Source organism: Portunus trituberculatus, chromosome 44 (assembly GCF_017591435.1).
Source record: "Portunus trituberculatus isolate SZX2019 chromosome 44, ASM1759143v1, whole genome shotgun sequence".
NCBI classification, from domain to species: domain Eukaryota; kingdom Metazoa; phylum Arthropoda; class Malacostraca; order Decapoda; family Portunidae; genus Portunus; species Portunus trituberculatus.
This window is the reverse complement of record NC_059298.1, coordinates 23,240,535-23,257,839: the sequence shown is the minus strand read 5'-3', so window position 1 is coordinate 23,257,839 and position 17,305 is coordinate 23,240,535. Positions and strand designations below refer to the sequence as shown.

The 17,305-nt window shown below is 41.5% G+C and overlaps 1 protein-coding gene and 1 non-coding gene across 14 annotated transcripts in view; one reads left to right on the top strand and one right to left on the bottom strand.

The window, feature by feature from the left end:
- LOC123519092 (titin-like) overlaps nucleotides 1–17,305 on the top strand; it is a 148,153-nt gene that overhangs the window by 100,224 nt on the left and 30,624 nt on the right. For 10 of the 13 annotated variants that reach the window (XM_045280291.1, XM_045280300.1, XM_045280298.1 and 7 more), the window contains 3 exons: nucleotides 617–710; nucleotides 3,305–3,478; nucleotides 9,164–9,190. In XM_045280291.1, the coding sequence (XP_045136226.1) occupies nucleotides 617–710; nucleotides 3,305–3,478; nucleotides 9,164–9,190 (295 nt within the window). The remainder of the gene's footprint in view (nucleotides 1–616; nucleotides 711–3,304; nucleotides 3,479–9,163; nucleotides 9,191–17,305) is intronic. The other 3 variants (XM_045280293.1, XM_045280289.1, XM_045280288.1) reach the window with 2 other exon arrangements.
- Trnar-ucg lies at nucleotides 2,202–2,274 on the bottom strand. The gene has a single exon. It is a non-coding gene; the product is annotated as a tRNA-Arg (tRNA).

Genomic DNA, 17,305 nt, shown 5'->3' with positions numbered 1-17,305 from the left:
TTATTGTTGTTGTTATTGTTGTCTTTGGAAATTGTGTTTTAATCTTACACCAAAACATTTCCCTAAGGTTGAAATATAGTTATGGTGATTTAGAGAGTTGAAGGAAGTACTGATAGAGGACAACGTAAATCACATTGTAGTTAACAGGACTTACTCGGACTCAGATTGCCTTATTTTGACCTTTCACTATTTTAAGGAATGTTATATCCAGTGTTAAAAAATTAGTTTGTATATAAAGATTTTATTGTTGGTGTTATTATTATTATTATTATTATTATTATTATTATTATTATTATTATTTTATTATTGTTACTATTATGATTATTATTATTATTATTATTATTATTATTATTATTATTATTATTATTATTACTTCTATACCCTTCTTCCCTTATCTAAATACCACCACCACCACCACCATTTCTCCCTTCCCCTCTCCCTCCCTCCCTCTCCTCCTCCTCCTCCTCCTCCTCCTCCTCCTCCTCCTCTCCTCCTCCTCCTCCTCCTCCTCCTCCTCCTCTCCTCTCCTCCACTCCACCTCCTTCTCCTCCTCCCCCACCACCACCACCACACGCATCCCACTGGCCGCCTCCTGACCGTGCTTGTCTCCCGGCAGGATAACGAGGATGGCGAGAGGAAGATCAGCTTGGAGCGGCTCTTCACTCCGGCCACGGACTCCGGCGACCTCACCCCTAAGAGAAGTCCGTCTAGTAAGAGAGAGAGAGAGAGAGAGAGAGAGAGAGAGAGAGAGAGAGAGAGAGAGAGAGAGAGAGAGAGAGAATAATGTGTGTGTGTGTGTGTGTGTGTGTGTGTGTGTGTGTGTGTGTGTGTGTGTGTGTGTGTGTGTGTGTGTGTGTGTGTGTGTGTGTGTGTGTGTCCAGGAGGTGGGTTGCACGTGTGGGCGGACAGTGTTCTTGGCCCTTTTGTCTTCTTGGTGTCTTCCGTTTGTTTTCTTGTAGAGAGTATGTGTGATAGTCGCAGTAGTAGTGATGACCATATACAGTAGTAACAATAATACTTTAGATGGTTATGATAGTAATGATGATAATAACAATGATAATGATAATAGTAATAATGGGAACGTTATGACGAGTGGAGGAAAGTGATGAAGGAAACACGGGCTGGTAGGCGAGGCGAACACTATTTCCGTCTAGTTTTTGGCCTAGTCGGGAATAACGGTGTTCGCCTTCCAGCCCGTGTTTCTTCATCGCCTTCCACAATAATGATGATATGATAATGATAATAATGATAATATAAGTTATTGTTATTATAGTATCGTTATATAATTAGAATGATAATATTGTATGTAAATAATAATAGTTTATCACAATTTATGATATTGTGATATTAATGGTCATTACGCTTCTCAGTATGCTTTACTGCTTTTGATGACGATGGCGCTGAAATTTATAATGTTTGATGATGATAATAATAATAATGATATATAATAATAAAGATAATAATAATAATAATGATAAGTTAGCTAAAACTGGTAATGACGGAAGTAGTAGTAGTAGCAGTAGTAGTAGTAGTAGTAATAGTGGTTGTTGTTGTTGCTGTTGCTGTTGTTGTACTATAGTAGATATTTCTGATGTCCAGCCTGTGGCGTGAGCGTCGGGGATCGGTGTTTGTTCTCTGTCGCTGCGGATGGAGGAAGGGAAGGGCGTTGATAATTCCAGTGCTTGTGATGTGACTGCCTGCTGGAGGAAGAGCCTGGTGGTGAGGCGTGTTGGTATGATACGAACACGGAAATAAATGAAAACAACATTCAGTTCATCATACTTTCTCGTAGTTACTTGTCACTTACCGCCTTGTGTGTTGCTACATGTGACTGTCAGCGTGTGATGTGTTGGTTTCACCTGGCTGACGTCACCAGATGCCCACCTCAGGTGCACGCTTCCGTCTTCCTGTTTCCTTGTGTTAGGCGGGTCCGCACACCACAACAAGACCTGCAGAGGCGGTGCCTCCTTCACATCACATCATAGTTCATGCTCTTTAATGCATACCGCGCCGTCATGCTGGCAGCCACACATGCTTGTCTGGCACAGGGAGCGCCAGGTGTGTGCAAAATTGTAGCAAGACTAATTCTACTCTTCTTGCCTTTGATTAGGAGTAAGGTCTTCCTGCATCACGTCGATGGTATGAAGGCAAGCCAGTCGTGACATCCTCTCAAAATTTTAAAATAATTTCATCGTGGCATTCGACCGTGACAGGACTCGAACCTGCAATCTTCGGATCCGAAGTCCGACGCCTTATCCATTAGGCCACACGGTCAGCTGTCGATGTTATGGCAAACAGAGGTAGAAATACAAAAGTCCATGCTCTCAGATCACCAAATTTCCTGCGGCGCGATTGCATAGATCAAAGTGCAGTGATGGACGCATCGCAATGAAAGATTTATTGAAATGAAGAGATGGTACAAATAATGTATATACAGCATTATTCTGGATCCATTTGGATTTACACTTGGAGATGTCGCTTCATTAAGCCAGACACGCCCATCCATTCAGTAGCTACATATGTTGTGTGAGGCTTCTTGAAGGAGATAAGTCGCCTCTCGTCTCACCAAAGATTACTTATCCTGGAAGGAGGGAAGGGCCAGGCACGCTTATCAAGGAACAGTAAAAATGAATATATACTAGTAAGGGAGAAAACGAAGGCTGGCATTGGCATGACTTGCAGGCCGCGAGTATATCTGTCTTGGTGCTTGATGAAAATGTTTCGTATGCGGTCATTTATTTGTCTGTATGTGTCTAGAGAAGAGGCAGTGATGATAATTGTAGTAGTAGTAATAGTAGTAGTAGTAGTAGTAGTAGTAGTAGCTGGGAGATGTGTGAGACGATGCTTCTGTTCTGTCTGTGTTATATGTTCCTGTGTTCCCTGGAGGCGGGAACACAAGGCCTTTAACAGTGGGTGTTGTGTGTGGCCGTGGCCGAGCATTGCTGTGCACGTGTATGGGAATGAGTGGCGTGTGAGTGGCGGTGCAGTGTCACTAGGCAATCTTTTTTTTTATTTTTTTAATACTTCTTGTTCTTGCATTTGCATTTTGCTTTCACGCTCTGCTTGCAGTAAAAACCTAAGTTATGATAATAATGATCACTCTTGTATCATTATTAAAGTAAACTTAGCCTCTTTTAGTAGTATAATACATGTTTGCACAATTGTCTAAACAAAGTGTATTTGTTTTTCCAAGTAGAAGATTAATAGTATGTAACATGAAGTTCTTAATCTCTGCTGGTGTCATATAAGCTCGCCCTGTTGGTGTAGCACTGTACTGACGCCGCTTCCCTCACCCTCCCTACAGAAAAGGCCTTCGCGTCCTCGTCCTTCTACCGGCCCGACCACCCGACCATCGACGACCAGGTGGAGTTGGCGCAGCGCATCTCCTTCTCGCTGGTGGATGAGAACAACAAGATGAGCCGCGGCCAGTCCATGTACATGAAGCGCAAGAAGAGGTCCATGCGCTGGATACACGCAGGTGAGGTGCTGCGCCCTGCCACCCCTGCCCCGTTACCCTTATCCCTTCATCTGACCATTCCTCACTCCCCTTCCCTCCATCTCCCTCTGTCCGCTGACCGAAATACTTTAACTCCACCTCTGCCCCTCCACGACCCTCCACCTACAAGATTCATCCGTGTATTCTCAGCCTGACATACTCGTACATCTCCATACAGGTGACCCCACGTTCTTTGTACCTTGTGATGTGATGCATGATGAATTTAATGAGTGAATGTTGAGTTAGTGTCATGATTAGAAGTCATTGAATGCGCCTTTATCTATTTTTTTTTTTTTTATTTATCTATTTTTATTCTTTTTTTTTTTTTTCCCTACAATCTCACGTTTTATTTGTGGCCTTTCACGGGTCTGGTGTTATGAAGACCGGCAGCAGATCGGAGAGGACTTAAGCACGATAGATAGATTACGGAGAACAGAGAGGAAGTAGGGTGTAGCAGGTTAACTTTTACGTTCCACCCTTGAATGTATCGGTTCGCAGCACGGAGACTGAAACACGATTGCGGAAGTTAAATGTTTATCGAAGCCGTTATTTCCTGAGTCTCCTTGTTTTGTGATTGAAATTGATAGGTGGTGTTAAAAAGGATATCTTACTGTGTGGATACCTGGCACATTTTTAAAACGCCAATTTACGAGGCTCTGCGGTTTTGCATTGGATATCTCTCTCTCTCTCTCTCTCTCTCTCTCTCTCTCTCTCTCTCTCTCTCTCTCTCTCTCTCTCTCATCTTTTTTACGGTTTGAGCCCATATCACCTGTGAGCTTCGTTCATGGAAGGTTGGATGGTCGGCCTGTAGCTTGTCTTAATATCGAGGACTTTATTCTAATATGCTTCATTCTCTCTTTAGGCTTTTATCAGTCCGAGGGGTCTCCAAGCGTATACGGGTTCGAATCTCGGCCACTCCCCGAGAGTAGGTAGGGCTTCCTTACTCGGGTTAACGGTTCCCTAGCGGGTGAGCCTTCAGATAGGAGGTACCCTAAAAGATACCCCCTTTGGCCCATAAATTCCCCAGAAAAGCCCACATGGTATAGAAAAAACGGTTACTTTATTTAGTCATGACGTTTTTTTCAAATCCCAGTGACTAGAGCCTCTGAATTGTTACGCAGACTTTTTTTTAGAATGCGAAGTCATGTTTTATATTCGTTCTTTTTTGTACTTAACTTGCTCCGATAACCGATAAAGGCGATGGTTATCAGTAAGACCGAAGTACAGTGGAGTACGCTGCGATAAGGTCACATTGTAGTATTACCTGTTGTCAACCTCTCCAACAAGTGGTATTGTTCTCACTGCTGATAACATTTCAAGCCGTGAGAGATGACAGAAATAATCGTTCCTAGTCATTAACAACACACACACACACACACACACACACACAGTAGTTTATTGACAAAATGCATTTATCATAATATCTGACTAAAATTGTGAGTAAGAGCAAAAATCACAACGAAAATATTTTGTCTAAATAAAACCATAAATGCATAAAATCAATAATAAGAGAGCTAAAAACACACCCATTAGTTATACACACACACACACACACACACACACACGAGGAAAGAAGGACGATAGAAGTGTGTATCTAAGTACGCATCTCTTTCTTGAGGACGGGCAAGGTCATTACGTCTCGTTGCGTCGGAAGAAAGTCCTGCACTGGTGACCGCATTCCTGCCCCTCCTGGCCTCCCTCCGCCTCGCCTGCTGCTGACTGACTGGCTGACTGGGAGCCTTTCGGAGGAGGAGCGGCAACACTTCTATAAAAACGTGCTCCTAAAACTCCTGTGCAACTGATAACGATGATAATAATGATAGCAATGATAATGGTAATAGTATGTGCAATAATCTTGTATTTCGCAACGCTTGTATATAACGCGCTCCCAAGACTCCCGTGCAACTGATAGCGATGGTAATAATGGTGATGGCGATGGTAATGGTAATAGTATATGCTTGAATCTTATATTTCGTGTTGTAATTTCCTTTTCACCATATCCATTAGCTTCTGTTTCACATGTTTGACTTTGAACTACGATATGCGAAAGAATGAATATAAAGAACCTGTATCGAACCTTCATAGCAGATAATAAATAGAATAGATAAATGAGTGAATAAGTAAGTGAAATTAAACAAAAAAGTTACTTAAGATTATAATGATCCGGGTAAAAGCAACCCTCCCAAACCACTTTTTCCCTCCGCCTGTGCCTGGAGATACGGCGACGTGTGGGCGTGAGCGTGTGCAGAAAGCAAGGCAGGAAGAGCAAGAGAGCGTATGTGGTGCTGGTTGTGTGTGGTGTGTGTGGTGGTGTATACTGGTGGTGTGTGTGGTGGTAATGATGATGGCACTATTACGAGTAGCAGTTACAGTGGTGGTGATACAATGTCATCACTACCACCACCACTACCACTATCACTTTCGTACACAATACACACCACATTATTATTTTATTATTTTTTCTTAATGTTCTTAGTTGTGGTGAAAGGAGAGAAGTTACAACATGAGTCGTGTGAGAGAGAGAGAGAGAGAGAGAAAACACAGCACATCACCATACCAGCAGTCGTACATCTTTACCTTCCCCCCCTCCCCCGAACATTGCAGTGGCAGTCGTACATCACACACCTTTCCCTTTATGCTGCATGTGTCTATACTCTCAAACATTGTCGCTTGAATTATGTAGGAGTAATGTTAGAGTTAGACGGCTTAGGTTTCATTTATTCCTCTGTGATGTAAATTTTGGCTTGTGAATATCTTAACCTCTTCAGCAGTGGGATGCATTTTTACTACGTGTTTTGGGTGTGATTAGACGATTTTATTCACATTAGGAAGAGTCTACGAAGGTGAGAAGATTAATGCACAGAGTCTTCACTATTCTAACCCCCTATATAAGTTTCTGAAGCTGTATGAAATCGCCAAATAGTAACCAGAATAAGTATGAAAACACGTCATGGTACAGAAGGGGTTAAGAACGAACGAACTTTTTTTTTTTTTATGTAAGAGAAAATTTGGTCAAGGACAACAAAAACTATTAAACGGAAAAAAAAAAAAAAGGCCCACTTAGATGCCAGTCCTCGAGCAGGCCCGATAGAGAGTTGGCTAAAAGAATCGGATAAATGTCTTGAAACCTTCCCTCTTAAATGAGTTTAGGTCTTGTATGTTGCATAATTGACTCTGTATGTAGTAATAGTAGTAGTGGTAGGAGGAGGAGGAGAAGAAGAAGAAGAAGAAGAAGAAGAAGAATCATAGTAGACAAAATAGGCAAGAAAAAAAAAAGACGATGGGGAAAAATTAACGTCGTATTTCTTTTGGCATGTTGTTTTAGAAATATGTTTTGAAAAAAGATATTTGTTAGTTATTCAGTCACGTGTAGATTCAAAGATGTATGCAGACGTTATTATCATTATTTTCTATCTGTTATTGTTATTCTTTTCGGTGTAGGACAATTAAATAATATGACTGGCATTTTCACTGACTCGCGCCCACGTGTTATCAATCATTAGTGAGGTTGTGACGTTCCTTTTGTATTGATCTACTAGTAATTTCATTCGTTATACTCTTTAGTGGCTGAACCAATAAATTCCCGCGTGATTTGCCGTGATACATTTATATTCAAATTATTATAAAATTCTCTCTCTCTCTCTCTCTCTCTCTCTCTCTCTCTCTCTCTCTCTCTCTCTCTCTCTCTCTCTCTCTCTCTCTCTCTCTCTCTCTCTCTCTCTCTCTCTCTCTCTCTCTCTCTCTCTCTCTCTCTCTCTCTCTCTCTCTCTCTCACTTAATTAATTGACATATGATTCCCATGCAAGTAGTGGTGGTGATGGTGGTGGTCATTAGGTTATTTCCTGCTCAGAGAGGCGGCGCGTGAAGTTAGTACGGCATTGGCTCAAATAACGGTGATCGCATCATGGCCGTCATCTGATTAGAGAGTGAGTGATTGCAACACACGCACGGACTGGTTTACTTTAGTGATCATCCTGTCAGTCATTCAGTTATTCAGTCACTGGTTGTAGTTCATTTGGCCAGTTAGTCAGTCATTTTCTTGGTGAGTCAGTCAGTCAGTCATTCAGTCACGTTTGTAATTCATTTGATCAGTTAGTCAGTCAATTTGTTGGTGGATCAGTCAGTCAGTCATTCAGTCACTGGTTGTAATTCATTTGGTCAGTTAGGTAGTTAGTTGGTTAATCAGTGAGTCGGTCAGGTGAGTCAGTTGGTCATTCAGTGTATCTGTCTGTTAGTCATTACAAATTGTCATTCATTCATTGTCTGTTAGTCAACCAGTCTATCATATTTTTTTTTTATGTGAAAGGGAAAACTGGGTAAGGACTAACAACAAATGCAATTAGAATAAGCCCCGCAGAGGTGTTGGTCTCATATTGCTAATAGTGTTTTCTTTCTGGTGGTAGATAAACAAGTCAGTCTGTCAGTTAGTTGAATTATAGTCAATCAGCCATTTATGCAATTAATTACTTACTAGTTACGTGATGAGGCAGCTATTGAGTCCTTCAGTAAGCCTGTTTTGTAAATCAACCGAACAGTCATTCATTGAGTTAGTGTTTTTGTAGTTAATCAGTCAATTTTGAAGTCGGTCACTCACTTAGCTCTCCAAATATCCACTAATTTTTTTTTTTTTTTACACTAGATTGTAACTCACTCAAACAGTCGTTCAGTCAGTCATTCAGTGAAGTATTTTATAGATCAATCAGTCACTAAGTCTCCCAAGCAGCCAGTCACCAGATCATCCCAGACACCAATCAGCCACTTAGTCTCCCAAACAGTCAGTCACCAATCAGCCACTTAGCCTCCCAAGCAGTCAGTCACCAACTCATCCCAGACACCAATCAGCCACTTAGTCTCCCAAGCAGTCAAAGTTTACAAAGCAGTCAGTCACCAATCAGCCACTTAGTCTCCCAAGCAGCCAGTCACCAACTCATCCCAAACACCAATCACTTATTCAGTCTGCCAAGCACCTACTCATTTTACTTTTCAGCACGACACAGACACGGACAGACAGACCCAGACATGACCTCGCCGTCCTTGCCTCCTCAACATTCAGTAACTTGCTCTCTCGCTTGCAACCTTCAATTATTAACACGTCCGTCCGGCAGCTTTTCCACCAAGATCCTCGCTTTTACTCATTATTATTCATTTGCCTCTTGATTATTTTACTTACCTGAAGCTTATTTTATTTACAGAGGAATAACTTTTCATGTATATTTTTATTTCATTTTGCCAAACGTGTATTTTTTCAAGTCTTTTTTATTGAGACAGGTTTAATTCATTCGGTTTTTAATGTTCAATTGCTCTTTTTTTCAAATTTCAGTTGTTAGTGTTTTGGTTATTTTAACGTGGCTTGGTTTTCATATATTGAGAGTTCCTTTATTTTTATGGCTTAAAGCTTGTATTTAATGTAACGTCACCTCTCTCTCTCTCTCTCTCTTTGTTTATTTTACCACGCCATTTTGTTTCCTATATCATTTGTTCTTTAATTCTTACGGTGCCTAAAACTTAAATGTTGGAGTTTCATTTACCATTTATTTTCGGCTTGAAGCTTCTTTTTCACTTGTAACAGCGTGTAACTTCATCTTATTTATTTTCACCGATGATATTCACTTGTTTTTTCGCCGAGGTTTGTGTGTTGACTGCCTGACGGTGACTTCTGTGTTCTAGGAGGAGCTCACGACGAGGACGCCGCAGGTAACCCAGACTGACCCGCCCTTTTGTGTCTTTGCCTCATCGCTTCCCTTCACTTTCAGCTTCTCTTTTACTTAATGACGCTGTTCCCTCTTGGCAATCTCCTCGTCTTCGCTGTCTTCCTCGTCTTAGTCCTCTCTTTCTTTGTTATAGTTCTCCTCCTCCTCCTCCTCCTCCTCCTCCTCCTCCTCCTCCTCCTCCTCCTCCTCCTCCTCCACCTCCTCCACCTCTTCCCTCTTCTTCTTCTTCTTCTTCTTCTTCTTCTTCTTCTTCTTCTTCTTCTTCTTCTTCTTCTTCTTCTTCTTCTTCTTCTTCTTCTTCTTCTTCTTCTTCTTCTTCTTCTTCTTTGCCTTATCTTTTTACTCCATTGCCAACTGTTTGACCTTGATAATGCTTCTCTCCTCCTTCCTTATTCATGTTCTCTTTCCTGCATTTCTCCTCCTCCTCCTCCTCCTCCTCCTCCTCCTCCTCCTCCTCCTCCTCCTCCTCCTCCTCCTCCTCCTCCTCCTCCTCCTCCTCCTCCTCCTCCTCCTCCTCCTCCTCCTCCTCCTCCTCCTCCTCCTCCTCCTCCTCCTCCTCCTCCTCCTCCTCCTAACATGCTTTTTCCATTCCCATTTCCTTGACTTTGAGATTCCGTTTTATTTTTTTGACGTTCTCCTCCTCCTCCTCCTCCTCCTCCTCCTCCTCCTCCTCCTCCTCCTCATTCCGTTGCACTCAGACCTCCAAAAGTATATATAAAATAGCTAATCAACGAGCAGATGATACCGATTTATGTGGGCGCTCCTTTACTACACTTCCCTTCCATGACAGTTGTGTTACGCCGGTGAACGGTAAAAATGTCACTGGTAAAAATGGCACAGGTAAAAATGTCACTGGTAAAAATGGCACAGGTAAAAATGCCACAATGTAAAAAGTAGGAAAAAATGGCACAAAATTATAATTGAAGTCAGAATTTTGAGAAAATATGTATGTTTCTTTGAGCTTCTTGAATTCTTGAGTTAGTGAGTTTAACTCAAACCATATTTCGATACTCGAAGCATTAGTGTTTCACGAATTTGTCTCGAAGCAAGTTCATTGTTTACTTTATGTATTTCACACTACACAGCCACAGACAAGTTGTAGAAGCAGTCAAGAACACATCTCAGATCTCAGTGGCTCTACCAAATTTTTAATCATGGAAGTTATACAGAGCAATAAAGGAAAAGAGAAGATCTGCTTCCAAGGATATATGTACACAAAACAGATTACAAGATCAACTACTATCAGATGGAGATGTGTTAAGAGAACATCTTTTTGTAAAGGCACCATGACCACTAGCCTTAATATGACTGATCCTGTACCAGCAAATGAACACAACCACGCTCCTGATCATGCAGCCATCTCAGCAACAAAATGTATTACGAACATGAAGAGAAAAGCAGCTGAAACAGAAAATAAACCTAGCCAGATTTACAACAATAACCTGCATGACTTATCAGCTGAAGCAAAGGCAGCACTACCAAGTGAAGACATCATAAAGAGAACTTTGCACAACCAAAGGTCAAAACTCTTTCCACCAGCACCAGAAAGCCTTAGGGATCTGAAACTTACTGGGGAATGGACAACTACTGCAGTTCCAGAACCAAAGCCTTTCCTGTTTTTCGACAATGGCCCAGACACTGAGAAACGTATCATTGCTTTTGGTTCTGATGAATCGTTGAGTCTACTTGCTTCGGCTGATACATGGCTGATGGATGGCAACTATGAAATGGCTCCACAAGGCTTTCTACAGCTTTATGTCATAAGGGTTCCAATCGGAAATACTGCAGTTTCTACTATTTTTGCTTGCCTGCAGAACAAAACACAACATACCTATGAAACATTCTTACAAGCAGTGATGGATCACTGTCATGAGATTGAACTCTACCCAGACCCAACAACCATAATTGTTGACTTCGAGCAGCCGGTCATCCAAGCCATTAGCAATATTTTTGGGCCGGAAAGACACACACAAGGCTGCTTCTATCACCTAACTCAAAGTACCTGGCGAAAAATACAGGACTTTGGTCTGACCACTCACTACATAGACAGTGAGGATTTTCGTCAGTTCTGTGGACAGATAGGCTCACTGGCATTTCTACCAGTTGAAGATGTTACAGCGGGAATACAGCTACTGAAGGATAGATGTACTGAAGAGGCAGCTCCCCTGTTAGAGTACTTTGACCAAACATATGTTTCTGGTACATATGTTCAAAGAAGACGCCACCAGCAGCGGCGTATTCCACCAAGATTTCCTCCTGAACTTTGGAACATACATGAAGCTACCTTGAATGACTGTCCCAGGACCAACAACCTATGTGAAGGATGGAAAAACAAATTTTACCATCTTGTTGGCTACCAGCACCCGTCTATTTGGAAACTTATACGGGTGATCCAACAGGAAGAGGCAGCTGTGAGTGCTGTTATTGCAAAGGACTCAGTTGGTGAACCACCCAAAAAGAAAACAAAAAAGATATATGTTGATCTACAACAACGTCTCAAAAATCTGTGCAAAGATTACATAGAAGGAAGAAAAAACCTTGATCAAGTGTTGCATGGACTTGGTCACAACATAAGATTCTAAGCTTTTATTTTTTAAAGTTTAACAACATAAGATTTTAAGCTTCATTGTTTTAAGGTTTGATGTAAAAAAAAATTGTTCTTGTGTTTGAACGTTCAATGTTTCTAAATGACCTTTACCTCAATAAAACTTTGTAGCTGTGCCATTTTTTCCTACTTTTTACATTGTGCCATTTTTACCTGTTGTTATTTTTACCTGTGCCATTTTTACCGTGCCATTTTTACCTGAGCCATTTTTACCGTGCCATTCTTACCTAAATTCGTTACGCCAGCATGAAATATTACAAAAGCTGCATCAGTTAATCGCTTGGACGTAAAGGTAAAGTGGAATTGATAAATATTACAGCATAGACAATAATCTTAGCCATTTGATTGATCTGGTTGTCCGTTGTTAATTGTCAAATCTCTGTGAAAGTAATGCAGAGATACACAGAAATATGAAAGATTAGGTTAAATGTGTGTGTGTGATACAGAAGCAACCTGAGAAACTGTTGCTTGTAAATGGACAGTTTCAGGTGATTAATGTAAAATCCAGAAGTGAAAGGGTTGATATTTTGTTAAGTTTGGATTTCATGGGTAAAAAAAATAAAAAGTAAATAAATAGATGAATAAAAGAAAAGAAAGGGTCAATCAAGTATAAGCATTTCTCCAGATATTCTTCTTAAGTTGATTTTTTTCCTTGATAAAGTTGCCATGCTAAAGAGAAGAAAATAAATGAATGAATAGGTAAATAAAAAGAAAAGGAAGAAAATCAAGCGTAATAATTTCTCTAAATATTCTTATGTCGACCTCTTTTTTTTTTTAGCTTGTTAAAAGTGTTATGCTCATGTTTTATGTGTTCTCAGTGCTTCAAGAGTAAAGTTCTGAAATGACGTCATGTATTGCTGGTTGGCTGGCAGTCTGTTTGTCTTTCCAGTCATAACAGAGTTTCCAGACAAAACTTTTCCTACCTCAATTGGAAAAAAAATTGTTAGATAAATATTTTCTGACGAACTGAGTGTTGCCGAAGACATAACAACCTTGTACCTCCTCCTCCTCCTCCTCCTCCTCCTCCTCCTCCTCCTCCTCCTCCTCATAGACGTGAACCTGCTGGTGGTGTTGTGGACGCAAACCACCACACGTATTGAACTTGTCTGTGTCATGTAGTAATTGTCTAGTAGATTTTTAACGGCTATGTCTGAGAGAGAGAGAGAGAGAGAGAGAGAGAGAGAGAGAGAGAGAGAGAGAGAGAGAGAGAGAGAGCAGGAGTAGTAATGTATCGTCTCTCTCCTTAATTCCTTTCCCTTCATCCCTAATCATAACCACATCACCACCACCACCACCACCACCACCACGGCGCGGGATTGGTGCACGCCTCCTGGTGGTGAGTAGGTGCACGTAGGTTAAGACAAGAACTTCATCATCTCGACTTCCACTCAAAATTTTCAGCTGTGTTCACTTGAATGGAAAATCATGTGTCTTATTGTGACCTCTGACTGGACTTAGTGGAAGGGTAGTGACCTCTATTACTGATCTCTCTCTCTCTCTCTCTCTCTCTCTCTCTCTCTCTCTCTCTCTCTCTCTCTCTCTCTCTCTCTCTCTCTCTCTCATAAACTCGTAAATAAAGTTTCATTTTATATCAAGGTGAATGCCATGCGATGGAAATTTCAGGTATATGAGTGAATTTTTGTATTTTCTATGTATTATTGAGTCTATAGGTGTTGTTATCAAAATACCTTCCGTACTAATTATCAAGTGGGGTGATGTTTATTCTTAATCAGCTGAGCCCTGCCGATTTTTTTTTTTTTTTTTCTCTCTCCACCCTGTTTTGATCTTAAAGGTAAGTCTGCACGTTAGGCACCACACACACACACACACACACACACACACACACACACACACACACACACACGGAAGCTCAAGTGTCTAATAATAGAATTGTCACTCACAATGCGACATTCAAACATTACTTAGATTTTTTTTTTTTCTTCTTTTTTACATGTGGCAAGTTTGTTTCCTGGCGTTGAGAGAGAGAGAGAGAGAGAGAGAGAGGGATGGAGGAGGGTGGGGGGAGGAAAGGAGGAGGGGAAGTGGGGAGGGAAGGAGAGAGAGAGAGAGAGAGAGAGAGAGAGAGAGAGAGAGAGAGAGAGAGAGAGAGAGAGAGAGAGAGAGAGAATGTATGTGTGTGTTAAACGTTTCTCTTAACACATATCTGCTATAGTTGAATACATAACATTACTTTAGCGCCTCCCATCTCGGTGGAATCCAGGCAGTTCGTGGAGAGAGAGAAAAAAAATGAAGCCTGAGGGTATTAGCACTACCGTGGGTCTGTGGCTTCTCTGACCGCTGCCAAACTTTCACCAAAGCTTTCACTCAACTGTGTGCTCGTACGCTAAATCATTCCTTCGACAGCGCTAGTGATGTTCTCTTGGCTCTCTTCCCCTTGCCCTTGAAAGACGTGTGAAGTTATTTACACTCTGTTCAATACTTCATGACAAGTTTTCTCGGCGGTATGTAAGTTGATTAATTATTTGAAGACGCCTAAGTATATGATGCTTGAGATCGCTTCATTAGTCTAACTTTTGGTTAAGTTTTGTCCCCTGATGGAGTCATGCGTTGAGTTATCGCACACATAAAGCCGCAGCGAGCACCAGCTGTGGTAAAACTCCTGCCAGCCGTGGGTGGCGCCCCCAGCATGTCGGTGCGTCACGCGGGGGTGCGAAGGGTTCACGGAGTTCAGTCATATTTTTGTAAATACAATGAAAGATGCAGTTGTTTTCTTTCTCTCGACGGACTACCGGATTGGCCACCTTTTGTGCAAGTGTTGGGAACATCGGATAGTAAACAGATTAAAAGTAAAAAGAAAAAAGAAAAGCGATGTATATGCACAAGAAAGCTCTGATACAATTTTAGTACCAGTTTCGTAAGTAAATGTTGACAGTAAATTATTCGAAGGTACGTTTGAGATTTATGCTTAGTGTCCTTTATGGCGAGCGATGGACCAAGAGGGTCGGTCAAGCATTATATAAACTCTTGTTTTATGTGAAGACAAGTCGATATACCTTGCGTAATTGTTGAGGCGACGGAGACATGGTATCAGTGACCTAGAAGTAACCTTATGACAAGTACGATCCCTCTCCCCTCATCCTGAGAGGCGTCCCATCTTACAAGGCACTCGGAGCTGGAGATGAGGTGTGCGACGCTGATTTGCAGTGATGGCGAAGTTTACAGGCTTGACTCAATGTCTACGCTGCGTACCCCTAAATAGCACATGCACAAACAGCAGCAGCAGCAGCAGCAGGTGGCAGGGGTCATCACCATACAACGCGGCAAGGCGGCCCGCGTGGTGTACTCAAGGGCAGCATGACGCGTGATGCGGTCATGACGGGCCTTGCTTCAACAAATCAGGGCTCGAGTTAAGGTGCCAGGACGGGCCGGTGCCAGATAGAGTAAGGAAAAAAAAGTAGCCAGTGTGATTACCCACAAGGAACAAGGCCAACATTGCGTGGCTCGCAGTGATGAAACAGGTGACTCAGGGACACTGCCACTGCCCGCTGCCCGTCACCCATCACCCAGCATCCCCCACGCGGCCTGTACTCACTCCTTAAGGCATAACACAGGGCGCGCCTCTCCCTCATCTTTACTATGGGGGTTTATTGGCGTGGGGAAGGAGGACGAACCGTTTTGCTGGCTGTTGACGTGCTGCTGACGTGTTGCTGACGTGTTTGTGGTCTGAACTGCCCGACGTGCCACTGAGGGGCTAGGAAAATGCGAACTTCCGGGACGCTGGTAATTCTATAAGTCTCTCTCTCTCTCTCTCTCTCTCTCTCTCTCTCTCTCTCTCTCTCTCTCTCTCTCTCTCTCTCTCTCTCTCTCTCTCTCTCTCTCTCTCTCTCTCTCTCTCTCTCTCTCTCTCTCTCTCTCTCTCTCTCTCTCTCTCTCACACACACACACACACACACACACACACACACACACACACACACACACACACACACACACACACACACATTCTGGAGCATGCAAAGTTGAAAATAGAAACGTCAATAGGCGGAGAGAGAGGGCGAAGGATTGATGGTGTAGTTATTTGTTTATATAATTAATCAAAATAAAGAGGCGGAGGCAATGGTAAGGGAAGAGAACCTGGGCTTGATTGCAGCTCACTTTGGCACTTCAAACTGGGATTCCCCGAAACACTCCCGGAGGTGCCAGAAAGAGAGGGAAGTCAGCTAGGGCAGTGCCAGGCGGACAGTGGACGCGGCGGAAAGTTATGGTGACGGGGAGCGTGAAAGAAGGTGTTGAGTACGAGTTGTGAGCCGGGAATTGCGTATATTGGAAATGTTTGTCTTTTGGAGGGAGGTTTCAATTTTAAGGGAGTGTTCAGTAATGGATGGAACAGTTCTGTCAAAACATGTCGTCGTTAGATCTCCGACTGTTTCTTTTTCCAGCTGTAGTGGAAATCATTGAGGTTTTCGAGGGTGTCTTTATGTTTTTGGGTCATGTTTAAAGTTGGGACCGTGGGGAAAAAAAAGTATGCATGAAGAATTTGACCGATCCTCGTCGTGACCTTTTTGGAAATACTAAATAGTCCCTCTCTCTCTCTCTCTCTCTCGTATGGAGTATTAAAGGTTTTCCCTAAGTACGACGTAGTCTCAAACACTCATCCAGGAATATTTCACTCGGTTCTGTGTCTGTACTGGTAACTCTTCCCAGTGTAACCTGACCCAACCCACTCTGATCTGACCTGAACTGAATTAATGTTGTTTATCATGTAACCAGTCTTAAGAAGAAATTGTGAAGGTGAAGAGTTAGTGAGAATTATGTAGTACGACCTTAATCAGAGTAATTTCCTCCATTATAAAGTCTGCCAACGTAACGACCTAGGTACCCTAGGTATCTCATCAAGAGAATCATTGTTTCGGGAAAAAAATGTAGTGAAAAAGGCTTAAGAAGAGAGAGGAAAAGTAAAGACATTAAAGCAACTGCGACAAGCGGCAGAAAAAAGGAAAAATAGAAGTAAAAGAATGAAAGTGAAAATAAAAGAAAATATAATATAATATAATATAATATATATATATATATATATATATATATATATATATATATATATATATATATATATATATATATATATATATATATATATATATATATATAATGGGTTTAAACTTGAAAAAATCTAATTTAGGAAAGAAATGGAAAGAAACTGGTTTTCAAATAGTGGTTGATGAGTGGAACGAACTCGGTTGTCATGTAGTCAGGGCTGAGTCAATAAGGAGCTTTGAAAGAAGGTTAGATAATTTCATGGATGGGAATGATAGATGGAATCAGATAGCTTAAACACACAAGGAATGGCCTCGTGTAGGCCCGGTGTCCTCTTGCAGCTTCCCTCTTTTCTTATGTTCTTATATATATATATATATATATATATATATATATATATATATATATATATATATATATATATATATATATATATATATATATATATATATATATATATATATATATATATATATATATATATATATATATATATAT